This window comes from Ciconia boyciana, chromosome 1 (genome assembly GCF_034638445.1).
Source record: "Ciconia boyciana chromosome 1, ASM3463844v1, whole genome shotgun sequence".
Lineage (NCBI taxonomy): Eukaryota > Metazoa > Chordata > Aves > Ciconiiformes > Ciconiidae > Ciconia > Ciconia boyciana.
Window position 1 is genome coordinate 67,170,618 of NC_132934.1, and position 19,743 is coordinate 67,190,360.

A 19,743-nucleotide genomic window follows, 5' to 3' on the forward strand; every position below is an offset into this window, starting at 1 on the left:
GCTAAGAGGCATTGCTCCTGACCTTTACTTGCTAATAACAGTAAACTAGGCTTAATGTCAGGGGTGGGGGGGATCACATCATGCAATAGGAAGTTTAATACTTGAAGATATTAACCACATCCAAATGCTTACATCCAAACCGCATCCATATCCTAATGCTTAGGTCCAGTACAGTCTCTATTGAATTATATTAGGGATTAGGTTGGCCCCCTGCTGTTTTATACACAGGGAATATTTTTAGATTACCAACAAAAGTGCCTTGGAAGAACTACCTATGCTGCAGCACCCATGACAAAGCCAATGCATTGAGAAATCAGTTCCTTTGCTACAACAATGCAGCACCACAGCTGGCTGAAGCAGCCTGTGCTGGAAGAGCACTATGAGCTGGCAGACACTAGCATTAGACGCATTCTCTTCAGAGACCTTCATATTTTCTTACTCACAATTTTTAGTTCCTTATTTTCTACTTTAGCTTTTGAAGGTGTTCCTTATTTTCCAGGAACTTTTAGGTAATACTTGTGCAGATTGCCATTTTGTCCCAAATGATTAAACACTGACCCGATGCTGTTTGTAAAAAAAATAATGAAAAAAAAAAATTAAAAATCCTTTTTTTTTCCCTACAGTAGTTTCTGTATGTGGCAAGCCACTATAACCCTTTTGAACAACAACAACAAAAAAATCCCAATAAAATATGGATATCAGACCTCTTTATTTTACATAACACTGAAGTCTCTGCAAGGTCAAGGTTACAGTCTCTCAAATTGACCTCCAATTTGCCAAAAGATTTTAACTCAACTTATGATTTTTTTAAAAATCATGTTTTCCACAACAGGACTGAAAAACCACCAACCAAAAAAACACCTAACCAACCCATACTAACAGGAACCATGGTACAATTAAGGACCACACTGCCCAAATAAGTAATTATATAATCATAATTTAAATAGCAGATTGTTCAATAGTATTGCATCCACATATAGAAAAACAGATAGGGGAAGAAGACAGTATACACTGCACACAAAAACATAGATTATTTGCTTCTATTTACTTGAATATATGTCATTCAAGAGCTTATGGTAAAAACTGAGGTTCTTCTTCATTAGCACAAGATTACCTAGTTTTATTCTATGTGGCTTGCTAGCAGCTGCTGTAAAGCAGTTCAGAAGTTTTCATTTAAAGTTTAACATGCTTACCAGCTATCAGAATTCTCCTGCCTTCTCTCAACGTAAGCCCACACACCAAGAAAAATAAAAAAGAAAAAATCCTTAGGACAAAGAGTCCTTTCAGTACCATACAGTCAGCTTGCAGTCCTCTCTCCTTACTTCCAGTTACTAAATAGCTTCTGCTTTTCTAACCCCTTGTGTACCACACCTGGAAAAAACCCTTATCAGAAAGCTGATCCTGCTTCTACGCCCTGAGACACTGTAAACATTGTATTTTAACCTCAAACAACCTGCCCTTCCACATGTACCAAAAAAAACCACCCCACCACCCCCCCCAAAAAAAAAAAAAAAACAACCCAACTATAGTACTTCAGATACCTCAGCTCTGTGTATTTCAGTTTCCAGCTCTGCCAGCCTTACCCAAGTTTAGGGTTGCCTTATCATCTTACTGACTATAATAAGCATGCAGTCCTTGTCAGTCTTAGCGAGGATTACATGTTCTAACTTTTCATATTTAAAACACATTTTTCCTTCCTGAAACTGAAGCTAACATTTGACAGCAAACAGCTACTTTTTTTGATTTCTTAAGGGGGGAAAAATACTTAGAGAAATTCCTCCATTTCCATCCTGAACTATAGATTCAGGGTGGTACATAGGTACAAAGGCAGCCCAAACATTAGTGACACGAAGGACTACCTCAGAATGAACATATGGGAAGCAGAGAGGGGCAGGAGTGGTTTTTTTTCCTTCCAATACGTACTTTTGTACTAACAGACAGAGCTGAGCAGAGCACTGTGGAAAACAGAAGACTACTAAATACATGCACTCCCATAGTCTTAACAGAGCACAAGTCATCTACTTCTGCTCAGGTCTCTCATCTCTTTCCCCGGGACCAAAGGAAGGAAATAGTGAAAGATTTACTTTTTTTTTTTTTTTTAAAAAGCCATCATTAGTGTGAGCAATAGCACTCTACACCACAGGGCAACAGAGGGAATCTGAATTTTTTTTCCTGCAGCAAACTCTCTCCAAAACGTCACTCTAATAGAGAATTTCTGTAATTTTTTCCTGATCTATAGAATACCTCCCAAGCACCTCCAGGCAAAAGGAAAGAATTGGAAAGGCTGGTGCTGCAAAGGGGCATTTATGACACTTACTGGGCCTGAACAACATAACTTGAGTTTTCATTTGCAGTGCTGTATAGTCATTTCTCTACAAGCGAGGGTTTGGATTCTGTAACTTCACCGAATTTGAGTATTCATTATATCATGCCTAGATGCATTAACTGGAAAAGGGTTATGTTAAACTGCTGAGCCCCAGATCCGTTCCCCATGCAGATACGTCAGCAGCATTACCAACCCAGTCTTCCTGACCCTGGCCATTTTCCTCTGTGTCAGCTTTAAAAACACTTTCCTTTTTGAAAGTACTATCCTAATATTCTCTCAGAAAACCATAGTAAAAGTCATTAATTTTAGAGAATAAGAGTCTGAATTATTTGTATCAAATAAATTTTATAAGACTGTGAAGGCTTTCTGATGTCTTCTGTAAGAGGATCATGGTCCGGCTCACAGTTGTTAAATACCGCGTGCTATTTCATATGAATGCTGAACATGTACGCCCTGAGTCCAGCAGAACAGAAGCAATCAATAAGGCAAATGCCTTTAAACATCACTGTTTAATCCTGTGGGGAAAAAAGTAATCTGACCATTTGAGATGCTGGGACACCCCTAGAAATACTCTTCAGTTTTCTAAATGATGTAAATATTTAAATCAGCAAATCATAAGACATGCACAGTGAAACTACTTAATCCCTTTTTTTCCCTTTTTCATTTAGAACCTATCACTTTCCTATCTCAACATTTTCTGTAAGGTACATGAAGCACAAAAAACAATTAAGATTAGTTTTAACCAGCATCCAGTCCAACACAACTGCTGAATGGCATTTAGGACATAACAAAGAGGACACAATATTCACGGTGGTAAGATTCACATGTTATGTACCACATTCCAACATCCCAATGTTACTCAGATTTTAAAATGGTAAGCCTACTTTCCTGTTACAGCTCAACTGCATTTGCTGAAAACAACCAAAAAAACCCATATAAAACTAGCTAACTACACCATTGGTATCGGCCACATAAGAAAAGCAGAGATTATACTGTTAAAAGTTAACAGTCATTAAAACCAGGAAGTAATAATTCTCCACAGTTAGGATGAACAGACACTTGTTTGTTTAAGCTCTATCAAAATCCTTGGAAGAGGTAACTCATTTGGGTTTTGAAGTTCTTTTAAATTCTTGTATTAATACACACAATGTTAATATTATTCTCATTTCTATGAACAAAAGGCTTTTAACATATCCTATGCACAAGCAGTAAAGTCCTTATACAGAAAATAAGTAAGATAAACACTTAAAAGGCCAGTCCTCCACACTGAAGTTGAACACCAAGGGCAGCCCACACCAATATTAGCCAGGTCTCTTGCTGGCTATACACAGCAGTCAGGATGGGACTGCATGTCAGGAACGTTATTCTGAAGATATCCTCTATGCTTAATACAGGACAGGGAAAGGATATAAGGAAGTTTAGAAATAGATTACATGCACAACCAACCACTTGCATTCTTGTGTTTTGACTTGCTTACACCCTTCCATTCAACCTAACCACAAAAGCCACTGCAGAGCGCTACGGCAATTACCTTCTGCTACCCGACCTAGCCTGGCAGTCTCTAAACAGCACGTTAACAGCCAGCACAGGCATTAGCATGCCCTTCACTTGTAAGCCTCGTGAGTATACTTGTCCACTGGATCAGATATAGATTAATAAATTATAAAGAACTTATCATGCATATAAAGAAATTATCATGTATAACTCGAGAGTGTGAAGGTAAAGGGTTATCAAGCATTGGAACAGGCTGCCCAGGGAAGTGGTTGAGTCACCATCCTTGGAGGTATTTAAAAGACGTTTGGATGAGGTGCTTAGGGACATGGTGTAGTGGTGGTCTTGGTAGTGTTAGGTTTACGGTTGGGCTCTATGATCTTAAAGGTCTTTTCCAACCTATACGATTCTGTGTGATTCTGTGATTCTGCAATTACAGAGCAACAGTTGGGTCAGATTACCAGAACCTGATGAAAGTCAACTTAAACTTCTGCATTAACCACCACTCTATTTTCTAAAACAGGCAATTATTTTTAGTAGTAAATAGATGCAAGTTGCTTTCAAATTTAAAATGCATCTTAATAAAATTCACATAGTTCTATATTTAAAATTAAAATAAGCCAAAACACAAATGCTGAATAATTTTATGCACCAGTAGCAATTCTCATTTTATTGTATATACCACAAAAATCGTGTGTTTTGCAAAGCTTCCCCGAGAATCACATTTTCACCTGAGAATACTTTTGTTTTAAAGACATAAAAAGCCCTATTTTTTAAGAATTAAGAAGTTATAGGCATTCAAAGGTCAAATAAAAAGGATCCCCAAGAACTCTTGAAAACCATCCTCAGGTGTCTGTTATCCCGCATAACTTTCTTGAATGCACTGCTAGCCAGCAGAATAGCTGAAGTACAAAAGGATTCTACCTTCACAGATTAAATGTAATTTCTTAATGACAACAGTTAATGTCAGACTGCATGAAAAGGTATGTACAGTATGTTTGTATTAAGATAGGGTCATTTTGGCAAGAGTCAACTGAAGAAAAAGCTAGCAGTATAATTGCATAAAACTGAAAAAAGTTTCAGTTCTATCAAAAACAATTTATTTTTTCTGTATCAGTGACTCTGTTTTGATTCTTAAATCACCAGTTCTGAAGATGAATGTAATTAGCCAGTAAGTTTCATTTCCTAACTCAATTACTAATGTTAATACAAATAATGCATATATTAATATTCAGTTAAGAAACCAAAGAAGTGTCACAAACAAGATAGTGAATGGTAGTATGTGACAGCAAAGAGGAAAAACATTCTGATTACTCACTGCAAGAAGTTGTCATCAAGCCCTTCTGATACAAGGCAAAACATTAAAAAGGAACTTACCTTCAAATATTATTTGCTTTAACAATTTTATAATTCAGGTAATTTACAGGGGTTTTTTTAAGTCTCCTGTAGACCGTAACTTTGATTTTTGATTTAAAATACCTGTTTCATAGTGGAAGAGAACCTCAGAGTCTGAAACAGCTTAAGCAACTGAGTGCCTCAGCCTAGTAGGAAGATAAAAGCTACAAATATAACCCTTAAGTAAATGAATAAAAAGTTGCTCTACCCCGGCACACTAGCTAGAGCTTAAAGGTTAAACAGTCTCCACAAGGAACAGAGACCAGTTCAGTCAGGATCCTCAGCCAGAACCAGGAGCAGTGGCCGGGATCCCTGCACTCCTTCCCTCCCTCTTCTACCTCCAGAAGCCACCAGGTATGGGCAGGAGGATCTGCTCCCAGGTTTGCCCAGATCGAGGCCTCTCGTGCTTCACAGAAATAGAAGATACGTCCAAAGGTGTCATTAGAAACCTCTATATATTGACTTTTCCTTCGAGTGCCGCAAGGTCCCCAAAGAGGTCACACAGAAGCCCCATCAGAAATCCAGCTGGTCTGGAGGAAGCACGCAGCACTAAACCAGGGCCTAGGACAGCCACCTGCAGCAGGGCCACCAGCAGCCCTGGTACCGCAGCACTAGTGCTCGGGGCAGCTCAGGCCCCGCAGGTTCCAAGTATGCAGGAGCCAGACAGAGTTACAACATAATTGTACAGCTCCAAGGCTGGGTGCCATTACAGTAGCTGGAAGTCCCTACTGTGAAGACTCAGTCACAACAGTGACCAACAGAACCAAAGCCTAGCATGGAAACTCACATGCTCAACTAATAACAAGCCAAATCTTTAAGAAGGCCAGAAGAAATCCAGCCACTAAATCAGTCAGAATTATTTTTAATCATTGGTCATCATCTCTCCCCCACCCTCATCTACATCTGGGCACACTAGCATCTATTTGAGAGAGGGGGCAAGTGCCTGCAGTTAGTCATGAGGGGAAGGCTAGGCCTGTAAATCAGCGGCATTATCATCTCTGCTGCAAGAAAACATTTGTTCAGAAGTCAGGAATAAATCACCGGATTTCACATCTCACATTACAGTTCCACCATGGTTTTCCTTTTTTCCAGGCTATTTAACATACTTTACATTAACATCTGTGACACGCTTAGCATTAATACTTATTAACTAACACTATTTCATTGCTCTGCCCTACCTTCAATTCCATGTCTTCTGCCTCTAATTTTAATCCATTTTATGCTCCATTTTACTGAGTTTCAGTGTAATCAGAGGTGTCAAATTGCTCTGAAACTCATTACAAATAAATTTCTTTACATGTCTGGCTTTGCAGACTACTGTAGCAGTTTAGTTTTTCTCCTCTTCTGCTTTTACCCATTCCTCCATATCGCTTTACTGTTGTGTATTTGTGCACTGGGACTACATCTCTGATTTTTCCTTGGTTCATCAACATTTCAAACACGCCCCATCCTCCCTTCCCTACATTAGGGAAGCGATCATGCCCCTGTACTCGGCACTGGTGAGGCCGCACCTCAAATACCATGTTCAGTTTTGGTCCCCCCACTACAAGAGAGACATTGAGGTGCTGGAGCCTGTCCAGAGAAGGGCAACGAAGCTGGTGAAGGGTCTGGAGCACAAGTCTGATGAGGAGCGGCTGAGGGAACTGGGGTTGTTTAGTCTGGAGAAAAGGAGGCTGAGGGGAGACCTTATGGCTCTCTACAACTACCTGAAAGGAGTGATTATTTTATTCACACCTACAACTACCTGAAAGGAGGTTGTAGTGAGGTGGGGGTCAGTCTCTTCTCCCAGGTAACAAGTGATAGGACAAGAGGAAATGGCCTCAAGTTGCACCAGGGGAGGTTTAGGCTGGATATTAGGAAATTTTACTTCACTGAAAAGGTTGTCAAGCATTGGAACAGGCTGCCCAGGGAAGTGGTTGAGTCGCCATCCCTGGAAGTATTTAAAAGACGTTTGGGTGAGGTGCTTATGGACATGGTGTTAGTGGTGGTGTTGGTAGTGTTAGGTTTACGGTTGGACTCGATGATCTTAAAGGTCTTTTCCAACCTATACGATTCTGTGATTCTGTAATTTCAAAAGTCGTTTCTTCTGCTAAAGTAATCTCTGTTAAAATGCTACTTCCAAGGCAGCTAGTTCAAGAAACCATTAAAGATTTTTCTTTTTATTTCCTCCTTTTACTTGCTTGGGTTATTGACAAAACTACTGCTCTGGGGATACCCTCTGTAAACAATTCTCCCTCCCCTTGTCAGAAGTACAGGAGTTTGTTGATCCAGTTTGCCTGAATATATTGAGCTGTCCACAGCTGCGCTTTTGATTAAAATGTTTCGATCATCAAGAGCTGGAGGCAAAGTTTATTCATAGATTTAACATGATGGAAGGGATCATCTAAATGTAACTGTTCATCGTGGATCTCCTTATATTCAGAAGAGATATTACATACAGTATCCCATACTGGAACAGAAAGCCATTTTTTCCCCTCACAGAAAAAGGAGTCTCAGCTACAAGATTCGCAGTCAGTAATTTGATTAAAATATTGAATTGACAATAACATTCTGAAGGAAACCTACCCAGCATTAATGGAACTAGAGGAAAAAGACCACAAGTATCTTATTTTAAAATTTGCTTGCTTCATATTTTTCCTTTCCCTCTGACAAATCCTTTGTCCTGGGAAGATAACTTGTCTTATACAGCAAATGCGTAACACTACTTTAAGACATAACAGTGCAAAATACAGCAGTTGGAATACTTTATCACAGATCACACTGTACCCGAGACATACTGACATACAGCATCAAATAAAAATACTGTCCAGTTATAAACATGATTTTGACTGAAATGCTGGGAGATGAGATAGTCCCTCACCATGACTTAAGAAGTGGGTGAAAAGTCTGACAACTGCAGTTTTAAGCAGCACAGCTATTGACAGACAAGGGACAAAATAATAGCCAAGGGCAAATCATTACTTTTTTTGTATGAACAGTCTCAATATTTGTGTTTTACTGGTCACCCAGAAATAACACATTCCTTGAGCAAGCTCTCCTTTTCCATTCCAAAAATCCCCCAACCGTATTTAATCATTTATCTGCAAAAGCAACCCGCTCCTGTGACTTTTGTACAACAAACTAATTTGCATTGTGTGTGCAAGCTATTACTTTCCCAGTTTCAACTATGCCTAAAAGCCCTTCAGCAACGGTATTTATGAGCCCCTCTGCAATTTTGCCCTCTCGCGGTATATTCTCAAGAAGCCTCTCCAGCAAAGAGCAGACTTCTGTTATTTTCAGCAAATTCACGCCAAATTGTAACTCTTCTTTGAAACCCTTTGTGTATTGTCATTAGCAACAGCTGTGAATACAAATTCTAATTTGTTTAAGGAAATCACCATCCTGAACACCAGGAAGTCAGTATTACAAGACCAACAACAATTATTGGGTAAAGTAGACTTCGTTTGCGAAGGGCTAAACAGCCTCACCAAGTCAACCCAAGATACACATATAAGCGACTTTCCTGGATAGTCTATGAACCAAACAGTACACTTACGGCTTTAAAGGGATTATTTTGATCCTAAATATTTGGAGGAGAAGTGGGGAAAGAAAGGAATAAGAAAATAGTAAAATTATCTTCAGGAAGCTAAGTTCCATTTCCTGGCACTTTAACAGAACACATTTGCTTCAGTAGGAGGCACATGGGATTAATTTGGCCCACAGAAACAGGAAGCTCTCTAATAACAGACAGGAAAATGTATTTTCATGCAAATTCTGCATAAAGCAATTTTTTATACTTTACTTTCCCTCATTTTTGAAGGGAGAGAAATATTTAGAAGCAATTTCCTATATGCTCACCTTCCTCTCTCAGTATTTTCAAGTATCAGCACTCCTTGACAAATCTCAACTTCAGAAACATTTCAAAACCCCTGCATTCACCACAAAAGCATGCAAGGCAACTAGTTCTCTTTTGTGGTGGTCTCTAATGCATCTACAGATTTCAGTCACTGCTTAGATTAGCCCTAATGATCATATAGGTTTTCCCTGAATGCACTGTACAGCAATCAGATTTTCAGTCACTGCAGAGTGGTCAACAAAATGCAGCGGGTAACACAAAGCCAGGAGAAAGGAGAATGACAGCCCAAAGTTCATTACTTTATTTTCAAAAATAAAACAAAACCAACAACAATGAAAAATTATCAGGCAGGGCATAGTTGTTTTTCAAGCTTTTAAAGAATAAACTCCTGAACAATAAAGACATTTTTCATAGACTAGAGCAGCACGCTATTAGAGTCTCATTTAGTTATCTCCCACTGCAAGATGGAAACCCAAAAGACTACTGAAATTTTGCTAACATAATCCCCTAAAGTCATATCCATTTAACAGGCAGAGATACAACAGTAGCGGCAGGGAACTACTTTTCTTCCTGCCAATGTTTGCAGATACCTTGCTGCAGTGAATGCTGTCCTGAATGCAAATTACCTCAGCTCCCTAAAAGGCACACTGCAATGTCCGAGACTGCCAATATACAGTACAATGCCAGCAGACATATTTCGGAAAAAAGGAACAGAAGAAAACAGTCCAGAAAGGGTGTAAATTTGCACTTAAGTGAACAAAGCCAAGGAACCAGTGCAAGATTTGAATTGCACAAAAAGTTAACTTAGTGTATGTGCAGCAAGGACAGAGGTGACTGTACTGATGGCTGGAAGAAGCTATTTCTTGCTATGAAAGTGAGTTACTGTGTCCTTGTGTTCTGAGCTATGTCTTTACTACACAGCCAAATCAAGTCAACTAAGCAGAGATACAGCCTTCTAGGATAGCTTAATCCAGTGCAGAATCGAAGTACTGCTGTGCTCACACTTTGCAGAGCTCTTGGCTTGTGAAAGGTACTGAACAAGCAAGCAGTAGCCTACACCTCCTTCCTGGCAGATATCTAACTTTGAATTAACATGCATACATGCATTTGAAGTAAAGATTTGTTCGAGTTAGTATCAACTCTGAATTCTAATTTAGCAGAAAAAAAGACACCAAATCCACATTAGTTATTCCCTTCAAAAACAGATTATTAATCATGCTACTCCACCGCTCTTCTCTAAACTGTCTCCAGATATGAGCCTTGACATTTTCCAGCCATTTCAAAGTATCTCTGAATATTCAAGTACTCTTTTGTCCAAACCTTTAAATTAATGTCAACTTCTAATAGGAATTAATTTTTGCTTTGTCCTGTAGGTAGTTAAACACACCAAGCTTTTTCAAACCGAAATGTTAACAAAATTCAATTGTAATTTTGCACATGACAATGAACCTGAATGACTTGGACTATAGTATGTTGAAGAGAAGAATTTTTCTGTTAGAAGTCAGACACTTAGATTGCAATGCACAACAAAAGTCTGATACTGTAATGGAAACCTTAAGCAGCCCATTTCAGCATTAGAAATTTTTCAAACACCACCAAGAATGGAAATACTTCCAGATCTTCTGTCTGCCAGTATAGAAAACCTGTGACATTCCCTACGTCATCAGGCCAATGTCAAAGGCTCCGAGGAAACTATTGAGTGTAAAGGAGTTATAATAGGTCTTATTAACTCTTCTCACTAATTAACACACAATTTACTAGTCTGAGAAGAGTTCTGATATGCCTGCCATATACCTGCCAGATTTTTTTCTAATGCATTTATAAGCAAATATAGCTCATGTAATACATCTAGTTTCTCCAGTTGCTTTCCAGATACAGATCTGAGACAACTGCCAGGGTCCTGTCCCCAAGCAGTAACATAAGTAACTAGCATATTTCACAACACTTGGCAGAGAGAAGGATTGGAGATGTGTGGGCTACACTAACTCCTCCTTTCCCCTAAGAATTTCAAGGAGGTCAAAGGCATACTCCTGCATTAGAAAACCCCTTTAAGATACAGTTAGCATTTTGCAAGCCAGAAGAGTGTAAACACCCGAATTTTTTTTTTTTTTTGATAGACGAAAGAACACACCCAGGTTTATGTTGCACCTGGGGATTAAAGTTTATACTCGCAGAATCAAGGCAGTCTGATCACCTTTTATCAGCAACAGAAGCAAGTGCAGTCGCATTCTGACTACAAAGAACAGAGAGGGAGGCTATGAAGCTCTTCCTGGGATTATAGGATGCTGGAGCACATGCCACTGCCAACAGGAGGAGCAGAGAGGGAGCCAAAGTCCCACTAAGAGAAAAGAAATTGTTTGTATACACAAGGTTTCGTCACCTCATTTTCTAGGAGAAATGGATTATGAATGAAAAAAGGGAGAATTTATGTACCTACACAAGAAATGCTAAAAATCATCACCGAGTCTCCCTTTTCTTTCCCACATCTTTGGGATTCATTTCCTTACCTTAATTTTGTGAGTGTCTCATATTGCAATCATATTTAGCAATCATGATGCAGGAAAGTACTATGAAGTTGGTTATTGCAGTGCAGGGACGTTTGATAAGCAGCATGTTGCTCTTGTCATGGCCCTCACAACCTTCCTGCCATCCAAGAGCCACAAGAAGAATGCTCATACTGAACAGCTACGTATTGCATGTATGTAAATTAGTTATTATTTACTATTATTAGTAAATAAAAATCACCTGGTAGGTTTGGTGTGTGCGCACAGACGAAAAGAGCAACAATAAAAGATTGTAGATGAGTATGAATCTAAGGTAAGAAGTAGGAGTCTTAAGGTAACAGTGATCTACTACAGAAGCCTAACAAAACTGAAGTAGAAACTAACAGAAAACACAAGGGTCCCTGTTGTTAGCGTACCTCTGTTAGAGAAGAATGAAATCAATTAAGTCTACATACTACAAATACAACTGCCAATTCCTCTTTCCCGATGTAAACATGCAAGTAAAGCCTTGGAAAAAAAAAATCCCACGACCAATAAAATATTGTGGCTTCACACACTTATCCAAAGGCACTACACATTAAAGCTAAAACAAAGCACACTATGAACAGCATCGTGATAGTCTGTTCTTGTCTGTACATACTCGTTAAATTAAGCAGGACTCTTGCCCGGGAAATTGTGAAAAGACAGTCCCCAAGCAAAACATCCCTGTCCTTATATTTGGCATGTCATAATTCCCAACAATATAACAAGCATATGTCAGAGATTTCAAGCTTTATTTTTGTCCACTTTATCCTTCCACATCCATAAAACCAAGCTGCTGTGACATCACAAGCATGAGCACAGCGTGTCACACCTGCTGCCACATCACGGAATCACAGGATTTGGACAGGTAAATGGGTGTGTGCATTAACTTGCTCATAAGCAACAACCTTCTGAAGTTTGGCTTTTATGATAGCTTACTTTTTCAGCATGGCCAAGGTAACACAGACAACCAGCCTAAGCTGACCACCCCTTTTAATATGGACTGCATTAATATCATAGCAGCTGCCTTCTGAAGCATAACACGTCAAACAAGTCTAACACAGGTTTGTTGCTGAAAGGGGCAAAGAAAGAGCCTTCGGGGAAGGGCAGGAGTGAGGCATGGCTCTGTTAGAGGAGAAAGACTGCTTTCTGGCCAGTCTGAGAGCTGTTAAAAGTACAACTTAGGAACATTTCGTGCCGAGATGGGGGCCGAGGGTATGAGCCGAGCTGCGGCCGCCCCCGGCTGGGAGGGCCGGGCGGGCTCCCCCCTCCACCCAGCTCAGCCCCTCCGAGAAGCCCTCATCCTCACCGCAGAGGCACCACGGCAAAAGTTCACTAAATAAGCCTCTTGCCTGACTTTGAAGAGGAAACACAACCTTTCATTTATACAGACCGCCCGCTGCTAGCCGAACAGGCAAGAGAAAGCCCGTGGGAGCTCGCCGCAGGAGACAGCCCGAACCGAACCGCACGGCAGAGTGACCCGGGCAGGACAGCGCTGCCGCCTTCCCCGCTCCCTCCGGGGCTAGCCGACCCCGGGCCTGCCCGCCAGATCCTCCCCGCCAGTAGGGCTCTTCCGCACGCCCCTACAGCGCTGCGGTGCCGACAGCTGCGCCCGCGCTGACGGCGGGGCCGGGGGTGCGGCCAGGGCCGAAGGAACCGTTAGGGCCGTTACCTGCGGGCGTCCTCCGGGCGGCCGCCCCCTGCGGGGGCCCCGCGGGCCAGGTGGGCGCTGCTCCGTTGGAGGCGGCGGCCGCCAGGGCGGCGGCGGCGGTGGGGTTGGATTTCCTGCGGATGGCCGCCCGCCTGAAGTGCGCGCCCTCGGCTCCGCTCATCCTCGGGGCGGGGGAGAGACGGAGAGAGGCAGAGTGAGGGAGAAGCCGCGGGGTCCTCAGCACCCCTCCCGCCTCGGGGGCGGCGGGGCCGGCGTAGCCCCGACGGCAGCGCCTCCCTCCCCTCCCCGCCCGCCCTGCGCCGGCCCTTCACCTGCCCGCCGCTCCCCGCCCCTTCCCTCCCCGCCAGCACCTGACCGGGCGCCTCCTCCGCTCTGCCCCGCGCTACCTGCCCAGCGGCCGCTGGCCCCGGGCGGGGCCCCCCGCCGGCATGGCGAGCCCCAGCCCTCCGCCGCCCGTCCCGGGCCGGGGCTACGCGGCAACTACTCCGAGCCGGGCGCCCGCGGGCCGGCGGCGCAAGTTCCCCCCGCGGCCCGCGCAGGGCAGCCGGGGCCGCGGGCGCCCCACCTGCTCAGCTTCCTCCCGGCGGCTGCTGAGCCTCCCGGCCCCCGCCCTGGCCCTGCGGGCACCTGGCCGGGCGCGTCGCCTGCGCCTGTGGGGAACCCCGCTGCGCCCCACTCACGCACAGCCCCACCGTGTTCGTATGCTGCCTTCTCTCACCGTGGACCTCTGAAATGCCTTCCCTGGAAGCAAGCCCAATTCCTGTTAAGATTTATCAGTGTATGTAAAAGAACTTGGCCGTAATGCAGTCCTCCTCTTCCAACGAGAAAATTCTCAAAGACGTCTGAGTCCTAGCACTTGAAAGTGAGTTTTGATGCCAGGGAAGGAGCTGCAATACTTGCATCGATAATAATTCCAGCTAAAACGGTTCATTCAGGCCAAAGCAGTTGCCTCTCTCTCTAAATTTTAATCAATGTTAACTGAGAAAGGCAATCGGAATGCTACGCTGCTGTGAGACCTGGGATTAGGTTCATTTATATAGCAATATATTTATATAGCAATATAGCACTAAATATTATATAGTGTCTGAAAGCACCTATTTACCTGCTTAACTGGGACATGATGTTTGGAGGCAGAACATCTCCGCCTGTGCCACCATGAGAGTGGGTAACAGCAGTCTGTGGTATGCAGGGTAAGAGCTTTTGAGTCTGTCAAGGAGCTTGATGTGGTGCAGTTAGAGGCAAACCAGTTGCGAAGCGGTGCTCCCGCTACATGGGCATTTCCTGGTGTTTGGAAGCCCGAGGGTTTAGGGCTTCTTTAAAAGATGGCCTCCTGTTTCGTAACATGCTGCCTCATTTGCCATCAGCAAGACTTGGAGTATTTCCTCACAAAAGAAAGGGAGTGCAGTCAGCTACACTCCAGGGCTGGTCTCCCTTTGGCAATGGTCCAACACAACCTCTAGTTGCCAGGAAGCCCATGAATTGCTGGAGCCTGGAAGAATATTCTGGGCAAGTACCCCTCTGCACTTGCCCTGCTCTTACATCTTTTTTCAGCCACTGTCAGAGATGGGAAGTGGGCAAGAGAGACCTTTCATTTGACCCATACAGACACTCTTATGCTCTTACATCTTCAGCAATAAGATTTTATGGACTGCTCAGGCCAGCTGCTGACTTTGCAACTTCCTTGTCTCCCAAAGGATGAGGATACCTTTCGTCATCCAGTCATGCGTACAACACGGCCACACCTGCATGGGGGAACCACGTGATGGGGCATCACCTTCCTCCAGAGTCCTGTGCTATGGTGTGAGGCTCCTGCCGAGTCCTTTCCAGTGGGCTTTCCTGGCATGCAGGACCCAATGGTAACACACCTCCTCCTGATGTCAGGGGACCACCTGTGTGAGGCGCCAGCCATGTCTGACCCGTGGGAGGCACGGCAGTAGAGAGAGGCCATGTTGGTGCTACCCGTACCACACATGCAGCAGCAAAGGATCACAAAGCGGAAGTCGAATGAGTGGGTCTTCTGCTTTCAGTGTTAGAGAGGAGGTCAGCAGTGAGCACAGGGAGAACTGGTGCAGCTGGGACATCTGCCACCACATGCCAAGGATCTCACTCTTTTGGTCTCTTTGTGAAATCATTCTCTTCTGCAAGAGGGTTGATATCTTAGAGCCACCCCTTTCATTTGCCACTGAAAATGAGGCGGTCAGATCACCTCCTGAATTTTATTTGTGTGCTTGCAATTGCAAACATTGGGGTTTACTTTTGCAAACATACAAAAAAAGTGGTGACTCAGAGGTAAAAGACTGATTTATTTCCTGACTTGAGTCACCCGACCTGGGCTGGGCATATGGAGATGAATATACTTACGTTATGAAGAGCACTAGTACCTGTTGACTTGATTGCAACGAGCTAGAGATTCTTGTAAACTTTAGCTACGTACAGTTCATGGGTGTGTACCAAGGATCAATCATTAACTCATTCAGATAAAAATCTTCTTCCAGAACACTGGTGCGCATTTAAATCTTCCTCTGGACTCAGACTAATTCTAGTACTTTGGTTTACCGATTTGAACAAAGAGAGAGCAAGAGAGGCAGAGGACCTCTCATTAATAATTCTCAAAGCACTTTACCAAGGAGGAAGTATCAGCCTCTCTTGACGGAGCAGGAAAATGAGGTATTATGGAAATAAGTGATTTGTTCAAAATGGTCCAAGGTGTCAATACAGTAATAAAATACAAAATGTTAGCTTATGGGAATGAAAGTAAGATTGAAAATAGAAGACCTTTCTCTGTTTCTCTTATAGGTGATAACTGAGATTAATCCAAATATCAGCCGATTGCTCAACTGCCAATCTTTAGCCAGGGATAATTATCACTTACTATTGAACTTTGTACTTGCCTTTTTAAACATGGAGCTCTGCTCCTGGAAGGAAAACAGCTAAGGAATCAAGGGCAAATGTACACACCCCACAAATCCCAACCAAATGGTAGGAACTATGTTAATTTTGTTTTCTGAGATGTTATCAGTGAGAGGTAACTTATTACAATGTCACTCTGGAAAATAAAGGTCACCTCAGAAAAGAGAATCGTGACAACTCTGGGGCATCAGGAGATCAGTCACAAAAGCTCATTTTCTTGAGAAAATCCTCCTGAAGCACACTGATGTATTTAAAGCAGTGAGGTGCCAGCCTGTGATAGAAGAAATTCACACAGTAAATTCATGGTAACTGTAGAGCATTTGTACAGTGCAGTGTGGTACGGGCTTCTCAAGAGTAGCTAATTGTCTCTTTCCTTTTCAGTTAGTTACAGCACAGACCTGGAGCAGCTGGTTCAAGCTGGCTCTGAACTGCTGTACACCAGCAATGGGTCCGTTCTGCCTGCTTTAACAGGGTAACAACCGGCCGCCCCTCCTGGCATGCCCTTCCTCCTTTTTTATACGCTGCTCTCAATCTCTCTTGTTCTCCATCTCCAGGGAGAGACAGAGTCTTTTGGCAATGTCAGCAAGAGGAAAAACATTTTTCCAAGTGTAAAAAGTCAATCTGAGATAGATATTATCTTGGAAAACATCACCCTAAATGATTAAAAATCTAGTGTAATAACTGGAGAAGGGATCCAAAACCAGAAAATACCGAATAAGCTTAAACATAGACAGTGCTGCCAATTCTGATTAAAATATATGAAGGTCAGAAAATGACACTACTTGAATAAAAGCCTCCCTCCCAGTGTACCTCCCACCCTAGGCAAAGTGTGGGAAGAGTTACGTGCCCCTCTGTTGTATGGTAACTGAGGTAACCAGTAAGCCACAGCTAACCCGTTCAAGTGTGGGCACTAGCTGGGCCATCTGGCTCCAAAGCTTTCTGTGGGGGTGGTGAGAAATGCAGTGGTGGAGACTTGATTTAATTATACCTATTTGCATGCGGGAAGAACAACAGGAACCCTGTGGAAGCACACAGAGGTGTAGAAGGAAGGCAAGGACAGCTGGCAAGGTTTACCCTCAAAAAAAAGTTGAAAGAGCGCTTCTAGCATGTGAAAGGCTTGCAAGCACTCATCTCATGCTGCTGGAGCCCCAAGCATTCAGGGAAACAGGACTTTATAGGCAATCTTTGTTTAGTTTGTGAGAAAACAAATGCTTCACTTTGTATGTAAACCATTGTTCCTCCAGTAAACCTCTTTGTATTAACCTTTTCTTCTCCGAATGGAAACAGCCTTCAGAAGACTTGATTTTGACTAACTCCTTGAGTGAGACTGTTTCTGTTGTTGCCGCTGGTCAAGTTTCTTTATTTCTGCTGGAGTTTAACTTTATTTTCTTCTCAGTTACACAATAAATCTGTTCCTGGATTCAGTTTATGGCCTCTAGCATTGGTTTCTCTGAGTGGTACCTTGTGCTATACCCCACAGTAAATGTGTAGTAACATATTTTTAGAGCATTAATCTACAGGACCCTGAGAAAAAAGATGCATGAACTCAGCACCTAACAAAAATACATGTATAATGTTTCTAAATATTACAAACATTAGCTTATTTAGAGTAGCTTATTTAGAGCTGACTTGGAGAATACCTTCTCTGAGGTCTGATAGAAAAATGCCATTCTCTGTTAGATATGAAACTCCAAATAAAAACTAAAATTAAAATGCAGCTTATAATATAGAAAATCCGTACTTAAATACATATCTAACCAAGCCATCCTCCCTAAGTTAGGGTACAGCTCATCATACATTTTGAATCTTCTGTGAACTGCATATTGTATAACCCACAAACCAGTTCTGCCAGCAGGGAAGTATAATGAAGAACAAGAACCGATATAGCAAAAGATAGAGTAGGATACTAATTAGAGAAGAATCTCACTCATCTCAGGCCCTCATGCACATTCCAGATGAAAAGTCTCTTCCAATGGCAGCAGCAGTTACAATGCACAAAGCAACTGCAGTGTGCGCAACAGAGATACACAGAGTAAGCAACTAAATGTGAGGCAGACACTTAACCTCGGTTAAATCAGCAGGCAAACACAGAATCCAGCATTCAAAGACATAATGTGACTTTCAGCCTGAGGCTGGAGACTCTGGCTTCTTAGCCTGGGGAGTGGCTTACAAAGATGAGGGGGACTCAAGCCTGATACTTGTTGCCCGTGCAGCACCCAGTGTGTGTGTCAGAACAGGGTGGGGACTCAGTGGCGTTACGCTGGCTTACACCAAAAAATGCACCCAGCTTTTTTGTTGCTTACTCCCCATCGAGAAGTCTAGAACACACTGTATCTTAGGAATGGCTTTACTTCCCTGTGAGAAGGAGCTGCAAGGTCAACGGCGTGAATTAGGAATCAAACACCAGAAGTAACCCATGAGAACCACTCCAGGGGGGTTAGACAAATCCTAGGTATTAACTGCTGGAACAAAAAAGGATGGGTAGGTTAGCCCTCAGAAGAAAATCCATGGCAGTTTCTTTTCATCCAGACAATAATGTTTCCAATACAGATCTCTGTTCTGTCTTGCTTAACTGTATAAGAGCGAACACTGTTGTGTTTTATTCGTTTCCTCCTGTTGTCATTTTGGGCCTTATCAAAGATAGCTATGGGGACTACCCAGCAGCAGGTTTTGTCCGTTTCCAGCCAGTGTAATAAAGAATCCTATTTATACGCCCTACAGCCAGGATTTCTTTCTATACCACAGAGAAACCTACCAGATGAATGCTAACATGTAGCTCTGCCAGAACAGCACTATGATACTCAAAGGAAGAAACATTCCTGCTCATAGTGCCTCGATGTTAATTTTGTCTTACCCCTTTTTGCTGCACAGAAGCATTTTGTCTATTGCAAGCAAAGTCTTGGAATTTATTGAAATCATGTTGAGCTAAAGCTATCACACATATCCCTTAGTTTTACAGTAGGATTGCTGCTTAGAGGGAGTAATTGCTATTTAATCAGTTTTATTAGATAAGTCTTGCAGAATGGCATTCATTTAACAAAGACTGATTGCTTTTAGAAGTCAGAATATTCTTCATTATCACCACCACAGGTTAATTAAATATGTTTCCCACTATCCAATTAATGTCAGACATTTAGATACCATTAGCAGCAGTGCTTTAGCTTTGATTTGGATTAACTACAGGTGAAAACAAACTTCTATAAGGTCATGTTAGTAAAAAGGAGAGAGAAACCAAGCTATGCTCGAGCAAATGCTCTACTCTCCTCCTGTTTCTTCTTTCCTTCTGCAGTGAAAGCCAACAGCCACTATGAAAAAGTTTAAAAACCATGCTATAAGCTCCCCATTTGAGACATTTTGGCGGGGTCTGATTCCCAGGGCAAGAGTGACAACTCTTTTAGGTGTACTCCACGTCAAAAATCAATAGTCTCTCTAGCTTTTTGCCAGATCAAGTTAAATTCACTGTTGAAAATTGTGAATTAATAAATCAGGCAAAGATGCTCCTGATATGGCCCACAAGTTCCTTGTGGGCTGACAGGAAAAGATGTGCCAGCGAGATCCTTTGTGTGCTTTTCCAAGGGGCCGTTGGGGA

At 42.5% G+C, this 19,743-nt stretch overlaps 2 protein-coding genes across 3 annotated transcripts in view; both read right to left on the minus strand.

The window, feature by feature from the left end:
* FGD4 (FYVE, RhoGEF and PH domain containing 4) overlaps window positions 1-13,500 on the minus strand; it is a 118,058-nt gene extending 104,558 nt beyond the window's left edge. Inside the window, exon 1 of one of the 2 annotated variants that reach the window (XM_072872503.1) lies at window positions 13,245-13,500. In XM_072872503.1, coding sequence (XP_072728604.1) covers window positions 13,245-13,404 — 160 coding nt within the window. In that variant the 5' untranslated portion in view covers window positions 13,405-13,500. The remainder of the gene's footprint in view (window positions 1-13,244) is intronic. The other variant, XM_072872511.1, reaches the window with a different exon arrangement.
* Window positions 1-19,743, minus strand: part of BICD1 (BICD cargo adaptor 1) — a 274,792-nt gene that overhangs the window by 60,629 nt on the left and 194,420 nt on the right. The window lies entirely within an intron of this gene.